We start from the raw sequence: 16458 nt of genomic DNA, 5'->3' as shown, positions 1-16458 counted from the left end.
GAGCCAGTTTAATGCCAGTGGAAGTGGTGCATTGCAGAAATTTGATGGAACAATGAGGGGGAAGATTACCTCAGACATGTCCAGAGCAGCATCAAACCATCAGTTATTTAAAATCTTAGAAGCTCGAGTTTTCTCCAGTTTGGACAAAGGGCCTCATTCAACAAATTTTCTTAGAAGAACACGTCAACTTTTTTGGAAAATATGCTTGTTTGCTGTCCTCCCTGGAACCAGAAAGAAGATAGATAGCATTTTCTCCTTTGAGAATATGGTACACATGGAGACTGGCTGACTGGTAGGTAGCTTAGCACAATGAATGGCACTGGATGGACAGCATAGCTCCGTCTTGCAGGCTCAGTGTCTAAAACCTGTAGTTCCTTCTCGGTCTATTCTGGTTCAAATAGATCAGGTTCAGGATCTTGGTTTGACCAGAAATATTACTTCTCATCCTCTCTTACAACATCAGCCACGGTTAGACGTAGCTCCCCAAACCTTTTTTGGTTAACTTAAGTTTATAGTTTCTGTGACAAATCACTGCGGCCACTCAGGAAAGCAGTTCTGGTAATCTAATTCTACAACTACAAGATCTGGCAATATACAGCCTGAGTTCTATTAATTTGGACTGTTTTGGCAAGATCTGTATCAGGCCCAAAAATCCCATATCACTCAGGCCCCAGTACCTCCCACGATAGGAAACGAGAATCAAATCTGTGAGCATGAACATCCTGCTGCAGTATCTATATATAGTCCAGTTGTCCTGAATGTCAGAGGTGAGGAGTCCTCTGAGGGCGCCCTCACACGATCGACAGCACATCAAATCTCTTTTGTCCCCAAAAAATGTGATTCGTTTGACTAGGCTGGTCAATCTGCACCTTGCCAAGACTCAGTTTACTTTCTTGGCCTGGGCATTGTTGGAAGATGTGAGCTTTGGCAGAGTAGAGTCGCACATGCACAAGCATGGAACAGCCCAGCGTTGTTTCAGCCATAAATGCAATGAGCAAACAGATGCAGCACGATAAATTGTCCAGAGACAAAAGTGATGTTGTAGCATGAGAATATTCTTATGTGCTGTAAGTAGAACGTGCAGTTTGGGATGCAAACTTGCCATCCTTAAGTCCAGTGTGTGTTGTGATCCAAACATTGGAGCCTGACGCTCCAGTCCAGCTCCTACAAGAGTCCTCCTGTCCCAAATAAATCCTAACCTGAAGGATACCTGACAAATATCGTTCTCTGTTTATGTGTACAGCTCAGTGATGACGTAAGCGGGCTCAGGCCTGGAGCAATGTGAGTGCAGGCCAGCGGGGGAGTGAGGAGGGGGAACAACCTTGCTTCAGCAGAGCACAAGGCAAGCAGGCCAAGTGTGAGTGTGTTCTGGAACGCTGTTCAGTGCGTTTCTGCACAGATGTCACTGAGATGAACTAATCAAAACAAAGGCAGCTTTTCCACATTTTAAAAATGATTTCAGAATGTTGCATTTTTAAGAAAATGAAACACGTGTTCTCCTCATTGATCATTGAGGCCAGAAGACAAGAGGGCATTAGAAGGTAAACGAGGGGCAAAGGGATGAGGTTAAGGATGAGGTTAAGTGGATCTTACTTTGCCTCGAGGGCCAGAGCAATAATGGCAGCAGCCATGGGAGCCGAGGCCGATGTCCCTGTGTGACTGTCTGTGCACCGATGTCTCAGGTCTGTCGTGATCTGCACAAAGAGGAGAGAAGGTTAGTGAGCAGATAATAAAGAGACGATGAGGAATTACAGGAAACAAAAAGGGCAAGGATGACATGAGCAAGGACAGGGTGGACAGGAAAGAAGAGACGTAAATACCAGAATGGAATAAATGTGATGAATAAGATGGTCATGAGGAAAGAAGATCACAGAGGAAGAGAGAAAATAACAGTGATGGCAAGTGGACAGAAACAGACAGACAGAGAGTTTTAAGTCATGAGGATCAGGAGGATTTAGACACCTGAAACTCACATTCCAGCTTTGATACACTGACTCACTATGGATAAAAACACACTTGCACGAATCACAAGTTTGCCAAAGACTTCAAGGAATCAATTCAATGCCCAAGGAGAAACAAAGGACAGAAAGCAAGAAGCAATACAAAGTAGTAAAACAAGTTGTTGAAGCACAGTGTGTTTGCTTAAATTGTGTGGACTTTAGACAGCCCAGCAGTCAGTCAGCCAAGAAAAGCTTGGCTAACTTCTAGTCTGAGCCCTCACTAAAGGACCTTTCCTGGACCACAATGTTTGAGGGATTAACTGAAGACACACACACAGACAGACACTGAAATGTGTGGTGTAAAGTGGACCAGTAGTATTAAACAGGACAGCATGTGCTCATGGAGATTAGACGGACATTTAGAAAAATTAGCTTAAACTTCGCAAAGCCAGATGTGTGTTTCTGTGTGTCCGTCTGTCACGGTGGGACGAGGAATTTAGCAGGACAGTGCCAGACAAGCTAGCTCACAGTAGCCAACTGTCCATCCACGCTAGTGACTGGGTCAGTCTGGGTCAAACCAGGTCTCTCCTCCTGTCCCACAGATACACACAAAAACCATGCTGCACATGCATTGTGCAAACTTTCATGTTTTTGAAACATGGTGAGTGTCAGATGAAAATGATAGTTATGTAGATGTAACCTGAGCGCATTTCAAGATGAAAAAAAAATTGCCCAATTCTTCTTTTTTTTTCCTCTCTCTTCTGCTTTGTGCTTGGTTGAAATTTGGATGTCAGTGAGGAAACCAATCAGTCTGGGCCTGTGGTTGTAATGGAAATTTTTAGTTTCTGCAAAACATATTTATTACTAAATTATTCTTCAGTTTAATCAGTCTTATTGATTTATTGATTCATCATTTTGCGCCAAATCTTAATGCTGTGCCGTATTGTGTGACATGGGTTGTTTGGGGACATTTTCTTTGGGTTTGTGGAGGGAAATTTTAGCCTCTTTCTCTGTCTGGAGCCCCTTTTACTAACAAATTAGAGATCCTGTAATAGTGCCGTAAAAATGGCCCCACTGCCATGATGGTTCAACAGATTGTGACTTAACATCACATTCTGGTGTTCTGCAACCAATGTGCAGGGTGTGCCAATGTCAGTGTTTAGAATGAGTTGCTCCAACTGTCACAGACAGACGGTCATTTGGTACCGTTATGACCTCCTCTACCAGCTCAGAGGTGAAACAATCTGCTCTCCTCTTTATTATAACTCGAAGAGTATTTCGAAAATGAACCCAGATGAGGACAAGCAGCGACTCTTGGTGGGGCTTGCCATTTAGAAAAATGAATCGAAGTTGACATTTCGAACCTCACATGGACCATATCTTGCCTATACCAATTCATTTGACTGAGGTATTCCCCAGTACAGCTTTTACGATCTACCGTTCACGTGGTATTATTTAAAAATAATGTATTATGTTTGCAAAAATCGAAATGGATCATTTTCTACTTTTAAGGGAACTTGCTTTTTAACTTCAACTAAAATGTGAACTTTTTCAAGACACAATTTCCTTCTAAGCAACATGTGCTTCAATGTATGGCCATTCATAGTTCATGTGTGGGTTTTTCCTTATTTAACAAGTACATTAACAGTAAAGACAGTCTCAGAACTACTATATGTATATATAATCACACTGCCATTCTTACAATCTTTCGGTCATAGTTCTCCCCGCTGCTGTAGGTGGTAGTCAGGGTGGACGAGCATTCCTCCAGGTACCAAGGTTTACGGCCGCTCTCTGCTGTACTGGAGATGGAGATGGTGTAGATGGAATTGGTGTAGCCGTCACAGGAGCAGTGGTCTCTGCTGCGCCCGCCGTTGCCTGAGGCCCAGACAAAGATAGAGCCACGCCCCTTCCTCCCCTGCCAGGAGAAAGATCAGAAACACCAAGTTAAGTAGCTCATCAGCCTTTGTCTTATTCAGTATTTAAATATTCACAGAATATACGTCGAAAAAGTCACTGTGGTCATAAATCACAGAGAATCAAGAAAAGATCAGCAACAGTTAAAGAACTGGAAAAGTTCAGTGGGCAGGAAGACCGTTCAAGTTTTCAGCTGGCATAAGAGTCTGGCATAAGATCTGACAGATCCTATAATCATAATGTTTCATCTGGGCATAATATAATGGAGATTTTTTTTGTCTTTAAAAAGTTGCTGAGTACCATGTTGTGTCAAATTGTTTTGTTTTTTTCCATGTTGGGTTGAATTACATTTCTACTGACACTGCAATTTATCTTACTGATGGCACCAGATGTTATAAATTACTGCAACCAATTGAATTCTGTCATATCTATTAGTAATTAGGGCTGCTGCCGATTATTGTGGTCGATATTGAAATCAGGATTATTTAACACGATTCTTCATTGCCGTTGGACCCTGCCTGCTTTCTTGCTGATCCTCATCAAACCCTTTGAAACTAATGTGTTGCCAAACAGCTGATTGGGATTTTAGATTGGAGGAATGACAATGACGTATAAAGAAACGCACACAGGCACTATCACAGTTCACTTCATCATGTAGGAGTTTCTTGAACTCATAGAATACTCTATATAAAGCAAATAATCTAGTGTTAGACACCGAACACTGATTTTTATGTGAATGTTTTGTATTTGACCACGTTTTTGTTGGAGACTGAACGCACATGGACATTTGTTATAACTGAAGCCCCATTATATGTGCAGCCAGACAGATGTTTAATATTCAAATCTAGGTTTCCAGGAGAGGTTAACACAGTACATAAAAAAAATGTATCCCAGATGTATTCAAAAGGATCTTAATAACTGAGAGGCCGGGGCTACCTCAGAGACGAGAGTTGAAGGAGTTTATTTTATTACGGTGCTTGGTCTTGGAACGCTGTGCAGCCAAACTAGACTCCCTCAACTTTCTGACCAGTTTTACAGAAAAACAGAGGTCAGTCGTAACGTCAAATGTAATTCTATTACGCTTACTCTTGTGCATTCGTGATCAGATAAATGTATCCTTACTCTATTACATTGGGCTACACACACAGCTTAGTCTATCTTCCACTGTGATTGGACAGCTGAGTAAAAAGCGTTGGTGGCGAATGCAGCGTTTTTCAGCTCTTGGCAGCCAGACAAAAATCTGATTGTAAAAATTAAAAAGATATGCTGGCCTCTGGTTGATGCAGGCCCTCATTGATGTATTCAACCATAAAAGATGTTAATGTTCAGCCCACTGCTCCCTTACACAGCAGCAGCAATAGCAATATAGCAGCCTATGAGCCGATCATACACATCCTTGTTTTATTATTATTATTTTGATAGTGATTCTATTACATTTGTAAAATACATTGATAGGATATTTATCATTGCAGTCTACTAAGCCATTGAAGAAAAAGATAATTTTTCATCACAATATTGTTTTTTGCTTGATTAAATAAAGGATTTAAATAACACTAAAAGACCCGAGGTGGGCACGATGACACCAACTCACCCACCAGTACAGCATTCTTTACTGCATTTATTTGCTCTATTGAAAGCTTCTCAAGCCAGAAGTTGATGACCAACCAAAGTTCAGCCAGGAGTCAGTGAAAAAGACATCTGACCAACTGACTGTTTGTGGAGATGCACTCAAACAATACTGCTGCACGTACACACACACTCTCAGTCTCACGCACAGATTCACACACACACACACACACACACACACACACACACACACACACAGATATGGGAATAAAGGTGGAATTAAGTTCTTCAAAAGGGGGCTTCTGTCAGGCAGCGATAAGCGAGTGGAGCCCCTCTGAGTGAGCGCAGGGGATCAGACAGGAGCAAACGCTGACAGATGAGAGCGATGGAGAGTGCTTTGAAGAGCAGTTAGTAAAAGGGAGGAAGGGGACAAAGAATGAGAGGAAGAGGTAACCATGAGAAGGGAGGACATCGATAGACGATAGACAAAGGAGTGATGAAAGGTTAAACGCAATGTGAACCTGATTAACAGCCATCATCGGCAAGAGGCAGAACGGGAGCAAAGAAACAGGTACATCATTAATTGCACAAATACATCAAATGCTGACCCTGAGAAAATTATGGCAGCATTTTATTGCATTACCACTAAAGCTAAATTATTTAACAAAAATGCTAAACATCTATTCCAGTGTCTGAAGTGTGAGCATTTGTTGCTTTTCTCCATTTAATATTCTTGTAAATTTAGCATTTGAAACTCTCAGGACACATTCAAGGGAAAATGTTATACACAAGCAGCACAGACAGCTCATTTCTCACTTCCTTTCAGCAACAGTCAGAAAAAAGAAAACAGTGAGCAAAAACATGTCACACAGAAGGAAACTCCCGCTCAAGTCCTACACACACACAGCTACAAAGGCCAGATTTCACCACTCCCCTCGGCTGTCAGCGCTATCTCTAACACTCCAGCTCTCTGTGATAAAGTGTCACACAGCTACATGCTACACTCACGAGCCTGCCATCTCCACTCAGCTTCACCAACACACAAACAGCAGGAGGGCATGGAGACACACACACACACACAGAGTGCTGGTACCAGTTGGACAGATGTCTCCCTCACCTCTGTCATCCTAAAAGGCCAGCCTGTCAGGAGCCAGTGCCACTCTCTTCCACTGACACTCCATACCTGTTCATCCCCCTTCTTTTCTTCTTTTGTGTAACATGTCACCAGTTCTCGGACTCAGTCACCTCCTCAAAGGTCGACATCTGCTTACTCAGAAGGCAGCAGGCCAGTTGTTGCAAACTTTGTGAATGTGTACCTGCGTGTGTGAAAATGACTTCACCCCTCTTAACCCCTGTTATTGCTTTCCATTCTACTCAGCGCCAGCTTCTATTTATGCAAAATAAGCTTTAAATATGTAAATTAATATATGCTAATAGATCAGAGCTGCTCTCAAACGTCCACAGGAGCTTCATAGGTAGAGATAGAGAGGATGCTGGTGCACGAGGGTGAAAGACACACATCTGTTTCAAGCTTGTGTTTATATCTTTTCTCACCACATGAATACCAATGTAAAAGTCTCGACTCAGCAATGAGGCAGGTGTTTATTTTGACATGTTTCTGTAAAGAAATGTTGCGTGCATGTTCCTACCATTCGGATGCCGTTCTCGAAGGCCTGTCTGGCAAGAGACGCCGGTCCATCCACGGTCTTCCCGTCGTCGTCAGGGCCCCAGCTGGCGCTGTAGATGTCGATGTGCTGGGGGTGAAGACTCAGAGATTTGGCCTCCACCATGTCAGTCACATCTCCATCCAGCATGCGCACACCTGACACACACAGAACAGACACAACACGTGATCTATGTCTTATGTGATTCCATATAACTGTCAGAAGATGTAACAACCACAATACATGAGTCCCCAATGCTTGTAAAGGAATGAATTATCTTGCATCTACATGCAAGGATCCTGATAACAGGATTGTCCCCATTTTATTTTCTTGCGGCTTTGGTCTATATTCCTTCATAGTTAAATTTTCCTCAATTTTAAGTTGTGGTCAGTCCTATGTTGTAAACTTAAGTCATGCAGGTAATTACCTGTTGTTGTTTTTTCCTATTTTTTCAACCAACTACATACTATGTGGTTTGTATGTCCGATTTCCTGCCCTGCTCAATCATCTCTATGCACGTTATGGTTCGATACACTTTATTGTCCCCTTAGGGACACTTTTCTTGGGCTTAGTATTTCTGCATTTATTAAATGTCAACCACAATTAATATCAGACAACCGCATTCTGCTTTCTAATATGTGTACATACACTGAAGGGCCATAAAAAAAAACATTCATCGAACACACTGCACATATTTAAACCACACTATACTTAACATATTAATTACAAAATGGCACAGAACAATGTATTGCACTGTAAAGACAGCAAAGGTTGATGTAGCTTCAATCAAAAATACACAACTTCACAAGCCACAGTAAGATCCAGTAATTGTGCTGCAGCCCAATCACCATGAAGTCAGACGCAGCTAATACCACATCATCTATGAATACAAACACTGGATGTTTACGGATGGTAAGAAGTCGGGTGTTCCTCCTGAAAATGTTAATGTGTGCGACAAGTTTCTTCAAAATGAAACTTACATGTGAAGTTTCCCTCAATGAAGTATCTTGCATACTTTTCATTGTTATGGTGTCAGCTGGGCAAAGTCATACATGGTGAACTGAGGAATCCAACTTTATGAACTTCATTCCATCAATTTATTCAAATAATTGCACATATTTGCATGGAAACAAATTATGTTGCATAGTTTCTGTGACTACATTAGAAACTAGACAGAATTAACCTTTTCACTGTCTCATCTCACAACATGTCAGTACACACACCTCTGCTGGATATACCAATCTGCTAAAACAGTCGCTAAAATCACTCACCTCCTATTCTGGCATTGTAGGCAATTCCAACAATGCAGTGGGAGTTGTTTGCAGCCGCAGCAACTTCACCTGCACACCGTGTCCCATGTCTGAGAAGGGAAGGGAAAAGCTTTTTACACACAGGTAAATATATACACAAACAGGGCAGCGCACACGCACACGCGCACACACACACACACACACACCAACTACCAGATAATCACACAGCTTTTGAGGTGGACACTGAACATAAACACATATTTTCACTGATAAATGTGTACATTCCTGCTGAAGAAACCCCAAACAAAAGTGTTGAAGTGCAACAAGTGTTACAAATGTAGCCAATCAGAAGACTGACAGATCCAGGAAAGAGAAGTGGCTCAACATCTGTTGACAAACAGCTGTCAGGACAACTAGGACATCTTTAGTATTGAAAAATCTAACACACAGCACCATTTGACCATTTTTGAGCATTTCCATGGAGCGGAAAAGCAACGCATTCCCCTGCACACACAGTGACACAAACAAAATGCTGCTATATGAAATGATGTCCAAAAACAGTGGTACACTCTTCACACAACATTTACAGCTTTACACACACACACACACACACACACACACACACACACACACACACACACACACACACACACCAGGGTAACATTCCACCAATAAATGCAATAGTGACAATCGGCTCGGGTCAGTGACCAACGTAAACAAACATAAGTGTGTTTGCGTCCGCCGCCTCCTCAAAAACAGCACTTTCTAGATCGGCACAAGCACACTGATATGCACACACACCTCCTGCAGAGAACATCTGCATCTCAACACCCCCCGGAAACAGCTCTGACCGCTGCCATGGAAACCCAGCATCTAGCTATCGAAACCCTCCGGGGAAGATACGGGGGAAGTTTTAAAGTCCAGGGAAGTACTCAAACTGAGGAAAATCTGTTTCACAGTAACCTGCAACGTAAACTGCCAGCTTCAAACACTCGGCAACATCAAAACGTTCATCAGCAGGACTTCAACATCCATAACATAATATTCATTCACCTTTAATCTTGTGCATTTTGTGATTCAGTCCTCATATTTGCTTTGACATCCTTCCCTCACAGGGACCATTTTTAGAAAAAAACTCACTTTTTCAGTGCTTATATATATTAATTTGGGATTCTAATGAGCCTACTAACACACAGACTGAAATAAAATAGCACAGACATTTAGATGAGAGTTGGCTTTCAACTAGCCGTTCAGATTTGATACGGAAACTGTTATCACCCCTGCATTTTTTAAAATGTATGCTACATACAAGGGGGTGGGGTGGGGGGTCCATTCCAGACTGCCTCTGTAGATGTACTCCAGATATGATCGGGGCTGATGTTTCCAATTGCACCATCCAGACAGGGTGGGCCCATTTCTGACAGAGCGATAGAAGTGGCTTGGTTCATGTAACTAGCAGTTTTCTCAATATAAATACACACCAATGTTAGTAAAAACATCACCAAAATGAAATATTTTAACTGGAAAAGGGGAAATAATATGGTTTGCACGAGCGTGGCACTGTCTAAAGGGAACAACACTCCGCAGCTGGGTTGTATTCCTGCACCCGGCCAAATAGTCCTGCATTTAACACCCCATAAAGCCACAAAACATTACTTCCACCCTTCTGTTTACCCGCAGATTAAACAAGATAAACGTGTTAATTAGTGAGTTATGGAGGTGATTGTAGGCAGTTTTGACACCATTCAAGACAGACTAGCTGATTTACTGTACAGACATTACACACATCAATCTTCTCGGCTCCGCTAGAAAGCAAGTCAGAGAATTTCCCCAAAACTTCAGCATGCTCCTTTTACCTCACTTCTTTTGAAGATATTTTAGGGTTGCAGCATTTATTTTCATCTCTAAAATTTGAGTCCAGCAAACCCTTTCACAAGCATGTTTCAAACTGAAAATACACTGTGATCTTTAAAATTACACATCCAGTCACATCCAGTTAAGTTGTTTTTATTCATATTCGGCATAGAGATGCTTATTAGATGGTTAAATGTTCCGTTTTCTCTGTCTAGGTGCCAAGTCTCCACAAACACAGATAAAACTGTGAGTTAAAGTATAACATATTAAATGGATGCAAATCAGCGGCAAGCCCTTTTATCACAGTTAATGAGCCAAACTGGCTCCCTCTTTCAAAACGCTTCAACAGTCTTCACTCAGTTCACTTCACTCCACTAATCCATGAAATCATCTATCTGGCCGTCTTTCCAGGCTTTGTGTTTGCCTGAATTTTCCATTTTATACACATCTGTGTCACACTCGGGGATCTCTTTGCGCTCCAACAAGAGACAAATAACATTTTGAGCAAAGAATAATAGTCAGTGGAAAGAAGAGGCACACAAATGTAGTAATTACTCCATTCTAAATGGTTACTGGGGGTTTCAACAGCCACTGCAACTTTAAAACATTTACCTGTTGGTGCACATATGATTTTTAATAGGTGTGTGATTAGTTTCTGCTTCAACAAGCAAAGGTCTCTTATTTGTTGGTTCCTGGTGAATAAAATCCAATTTTTATGTGACTTTTTTCCCCCCCAAAGTGTCTGGTGAACAGTTTTTGAAAGAATCTGTATTTCTGAACAGGTGGGACAATGGGCTAAATTTATGGCAAAATAGTCTAAGATCCACATCAAGAGTTATTTACTGTCTAACAAACTCATTTGGTGTTGCATTGAGGCGATGGCGACAGAGAGGAAAACCTTTCTGTGGAAATAACCGACAAAGATGAGTTTTGTTCTTGTTTTCCTACATTTTTCAAAACACAAAAAAAGCACAAGAAGATGTTTGATTAACATCCACAGTCATCACAACCATGCAGATTTGGTTACAAATATACTGATCACAATACCAGCAGCAAAGATATTCTGCAATTAGGCAGCACATTAGCCCTGAAACGGGACCCTCAGCTATCTGCTACTCAGCTATTGCTCACTCATTATATGAGAGAAATCTTCACCACTCTAAAACAGAACGGACTTTCTCCTGTTCCGCTGGCAACTACTGTTTCAGAAGGAGGGAAAAAATTGATGTGTAACAATATCAGACGGCATGAGAAAAATTTCACATATGTGGCAATATTTTACATCAGACAATCCCAACAGTAAAGCTGCGATGTGTGCCGTATCGAGGCTGGAGTTTGGAGGGACAGCTGTCAAAGCAGACGATAAAACCAAGCTGTGTGGCATCAGTCCCTGGATGCATTTGTTCAGGGTTGTTGTTTTTTTTAACCTGAGACGAGTCTATGACAACGATGACATCATATCACTTTCATACAGGCTTGGTATTATAAATCAAAACGCAAACACTCTGATACAAAACTATTAGACATCCAACTGCTTCTTTTTAACAAAAGGATATCTGAACACAATTTTCACAAAGCTTTGTAATACTGGCCATTAAAAGCTGTAGTTGCTGGGATGGACATTCTTTATTTCATCATCAGCAGACATGAGAACATCAGTGCAGACTGCTGGTACATCCAGATATGTTACTTCAGAGAACCGCATGTAGAACTGATTTATTACAGAGCGCACACTTGCTTCTTTCCTCCTGCCAACATTCAGAACACATCTGTTAGCAGCGCTTGCTACACAGAGACAGCAGCAGATAAAGAGCCACCACTCATTCTTGTTGCTATATAACAAAGATTGACAACAACCTGCAGTTTGCCAGATGTAGCTCAAGTTCTTCCTCACAGGTTCAGCAACTGACGGCTTCCTTCCAGGCATCATGACCAGTTTTTACTTGCCGCCTCACACCAACCTTTCACTTCTACTCAGCACTCAGGGGAGACGTGACCACTTTGTTTTGATTAAAAATGATGTGTTTGCCAGTCTGCATTTCATATGAGGAAAAAAGAATAGCAACATGAAAGGTCAAAGCGGGCAAAGCACATCTACACATATCGAAGGCTGCAGCTTTAAAAGGGAACCAGCTCATTAAGCTGCATCTGTAGGCCTCATGTCTCTTTAAGACAATGCATCACCAGCAGGGACAGAGACACTGCCAAGGCTCTTGGTCTGTTGCAGTCACACACACACACACACACACACACACAAACACACACACACCACAAAATCACGCACTAAGCCAAACTGGCACAAGACAAGTGCCTGGACAAGCTTTTTTTTTCCCTCTTCCCAAAAAGAGAAAAACACACAACCAACCCACAAATGTCACAAACAAATACAGTAATGTGACTCATCACACCCACAACTTCAGGAAAAACAAACATATTGAGACCTTGAGTGAAAATCAATCCAAACAACATTGACACACAAAAGAGCACCAAATCTCCAACATGCCATGCTGTAACCTTCCACTTTTTTTCCTTTCTCATTCAATCTTGAATGAGATTCTTCTGTCTTACTTGTTCTCGTTGGTTGCGTCGTATCGTGGCATGGGGTCCAAGTCGTTACCATTGACATCGAAGCTGGCCTGATGGTCCTGGAGGAGACACACAGGTAGAAGTACATCAAATGCCACAGGAGGGAAAACCTCTGACAGGGAGATTCATTCGGAAAGGGTGTGTGTGTGTGTGTGTGTGTGTGTGTGTGAGTGAGTGAGTGAGAGAGAGAGATGGGAATGCATTATATCTATGGAAGTCCTCACAAAGATATAAGTACAAGGATGTGTGTGTGTTTTTGTTTTTTTACTGACATGTGTACTGACAAGAAAACTCTCTAACCTAATCAAAAAGTTCACATTAACATCACTCACAACAGTTTTGTAAATCGAATGCAATCAGAGAGAACTGGCATGCCGCTCGCCCTTCGGCATAAACAAATCCAGGCATTAAGAGGAGCTAATAACCGCAGCACAGGCGCTGTCACACAGGGTGTGAATTATTTTATCAGCACGGTTGATTGATGACCTCACCTGCTGCCTCAGGCTAACAAGTTGCTCTGACTATCTGGCCTTGGTCTGAGGTAGACATACAGCCTCACTCTGTCTCTCTACAAATACAAATATACACACACACACACACCCACGCTTAGCTGCACACACACTGGTTTGGGGGAGAAAACAATGATGGGGAAAGAACTAACACTGTAACAATCAAACAGATTTGATTAAATGAAGACAATAAGATTTTACATCTCTAAAAAAGGCAGGAACATTACGGGGAGGGAATTGATAATATCTCCTATAATATACAATGATTGTTTCACAATGTTATCACAGGACAAGAATTCTGTCATATCTGATATACTGGGAGAGAATTTTTCTACAATAGATTGAAATATGCGCGTACCTGAAGATGTAATAGCGCTACAAAAGCAGGAGCAGTACCATTAGCTAGGTAGCATTCATGAGCCTAGACGAGCTCTGAGCGCCACAGAACAGATTTATTGTGAACTGCTGCTGATGACACCATGATGTCATAAGTGCAGGCGCAGACACTAGGAAAGAGGAAGTATATTAACTTGTAAGCGTTTTGCAGCGCACCTCACCGTTGGCTTTCTATACTAAATGCTGCTGCCTTGGTTTCAGTTTTCTTTAAGACTGACTCTTTCATGTCTCATCTCGTTGTCGCCCCGTAAAACATATCGACTCGCTAGGAAACAAACACAGAAGCTGGGCACGGCCATTTCACCCCTCCTACCTATTAAAAACACTCATTTTCTCATCGTAAGCTTTGTTTAGGCAACAGTGTTGAAGAACTGGTACATGTGTAGCAGTGTGTCATATTTTGGAATGATACCAAACTGCAGTGATGTCATTTATTACATCAAAGATGACTTTATTCAACACTCCAATTGAATTGTCTTATTCACAATATATCTCAAACATGTCTATTAGCACACATTCACTGACTCCAACAGTTCACGTAGCTCTCCCACTCTCTCCACCCCACACACACACACACACACACACACACACACACACACACACACACAGAGCCGCCCTACATGCGCATACATACACACTCACGTAGTTCTGAACAAGGTCAGGGTGGTTCCTCTCGATGCCGTCATCTAATATGGTCACCACCACATCTTTGCCAGTGTAGCCTCTCTTCCACGCTCCCATGATGTTCATGTCCGACTGGCAATTGTGGACGTTGTCATTGCAATGCTGTGGGGGGTAACAAAGAGGCTTGCTTACATACAATTTTAAGTTCTTGAGCCTGGGAACATGATTTTTTTTGTCCAAAATCTGATCAGCAAGAGTTGGTAAGTGGTTCTAAATAACAGGCTGGGTTTTTTTTTTTTTTTGTTGTTTTTAATGTTTCTCGTTGAAGGCCCAGCTATAGCTAATAAATCATAATTTGGATTTATGGATGAAAGATTTGGAAAAAATGTGATTAATGGTTCATCCTATCTCAACTGTCAATTACAATAATCTCTGCTAATCCGGATTTTGAATGCTATATGTCTATCTGGCTATCCCTCCCTACTATGACACATAGAATGGACTTCTGTGAAACGGGCCTATTGTTAAATAATAATCTGACAGAGAAACAGCAGGATTCAAGCAAATTAAAAAAAAAAAACACTAATTGACTAACATGTCATCAACGTCACAGCGGTTAATAGATTTGCACCCTTCTCTTTTCACTCTTCCTACCTTTTTCTTCTCTGGTTTCTACACTTTAAACGCTCACGCAGGTCCCAGCAGGTAAAGGTGCTACAGCTGATTGAGCATGTTGTGCTGAATGTGACCTCATATGAGCTGTTCTACTGAAGACAAAAACTTTCCAATGTAAGTCTGATTAGTTGTGAGCAGCTCCGATTGGATAGTTTTCATTTTTACTGAATCTGATAAGGGAGGAAATGTGCTCTCTGGAATGTCTATTTATCAGATAGGAAAATACACAGATGGACAAGAAACACAAGGTGCTTTTGTAAAAAACAAAATTTTTCCCTTCTTAACCTGAAAAACACACACACACACACGCACGCACGCACAGAGTTCAGAGAGTTCTGTCCTGAAGCCAGAAAAATAAGTTTAAAACAACTGGTCAAAGTATAAGGATTTATCTATACTCAGTTAACAACTGACAGAGCGGAGGACACTCAACCACACACAAGCACACAACTGAAAGAGCAATGATCTGAGCATGTATGCAAACAACTTGTGATAAGCCCCCAAAATCTCTGCAGAGGGAATTTGAGAGTGCTGCAAGTGTGTGTGTGTGTGTGTGTGTGTGTGTGTGTGTGTGCGTGTGTGTGTGAAAACCAGCTGCTTGCAACGCCGGCAATCTCAGGGAAAGGATTTCGAAATGCCGGAATACAGCGATATGTATAGATTTGTACTTGTGTGGACATTTCCTGTCACACTAATACTTGTGAATAAACAAGGAAAGTCTTAACGTGACATTAAACGTCTCCTTTGAAACTGAGGACAGACAAAAATGACATCACAATGGATCATCTATTCATTCAGTAAAAACACACAAATCCCTCAGAGCCTCTGACCCTGCAGTAATCAGGACCATGCAATGACCTCAGGCAACCTTTGACCTACAAACTGAATACATGTTGGCAAAGAAAAGCACGCAATCCTCTGAGAAGACTACATGGGCCCAGCAGAGACACGAATGAGTAGCATCCGGCTATATTTGCTGTAGAACCTCTAGTAGTGGTGCAGAAAACAAACACACAAGCAGACGAGGGGACGTGACTCAAAGAATACTCACAATATACCACATACTGCTCCATTTTGCATCATTATAGAATATGTTGCTCTGAGCCAAGCTGCTGTAGGCGTGGCTTGACAGAGAAATGGGCGGGGCTGGTTTATAATCCCTCTTGATCCTCCTCTTCACCACCTGCTGCTGTATCCACTCCACCTGAAACAAACAAACACACAATATCAGTAACACTGGAGACGTCATGTTATACTACCACAGTAGTGGAACTACCTCAAAGAAAAGGGATATTTTTTATCTTGTTCAAGGTAAAAAAAATATATATATATAGAAAAAAATATATATTTAGAAAGATATCGATGATAGGAAAACCTGATTGGTTCTGCATTCTCAAAAAAAAAAAAATTACTTGAAATATCTCTTTTCCTTTGCCCTATGTGATGATCTCCCAAGCACTTCAAGGTTTCAGAAACATTT

At 41.6% G+C, this 16458-nt stretch overlaps 1 protein-coding gene across 2 annotated transcripts in view; it reads right to left on the bottom strand.

Moving 5' to 3' along the window:
• pcsk5b (proprotein convertase subtilisin/kexin type 5b) overlaps positions 1–16458 on the bottom strand; it is an 82577-nt gene that overhangs the window by 50417 nt on the left and 15702 nt on the right. For both annotated transcript variants that reach the window (XM_086206230.1, XM_086206229.1), the window contains exons 3-9: positions 16030–16182; positions 14322–14465; positions 12757–12833; positions 8356–8444; positions 7070–7242; positions 3643–3855; positions 1594–1694 (exon numbers count right to left, since the gene is read on the bottom strand). In XM_086206230.1, the coding sequence (XP_086062356.1) occupies positions 1594–1694; positions 3643–3855; positions 7070–7242; positions 8356–8444; positions 12757–12833; positions 14322–14465; positions 16030–16182 (950 nt within the window). The remainder of the gene's footprint in view (positions 1–1593; positions 1695–3642; positions 3856–7069; positions 7243–8355; positions 8445–12756; positions 12834–14321; positions 14466–16029; positions 16183–16458) is intronic.

The sequence above is a fragment of the Aulostomus chinensis genome, chromosome 6 (assembly GCF_037954235.1).
Source record: "Aulostomus chinensis isolate RoL2024-O1b breed Wild chromosome 6, RoL_Achi_v1.0, whole genome shotgun sequence".
NCBI classification, from domain to species: domain Eukaryota; kingdom Metazoa; phylum Chordata; class Actinopteri; order Syngnathiformes; family Aulostomidae; genus Aulostomus; species Aulostomus chinensis.
This window is presented reverse-complemented; position numbering and strand designations above follow the sequence as displayed.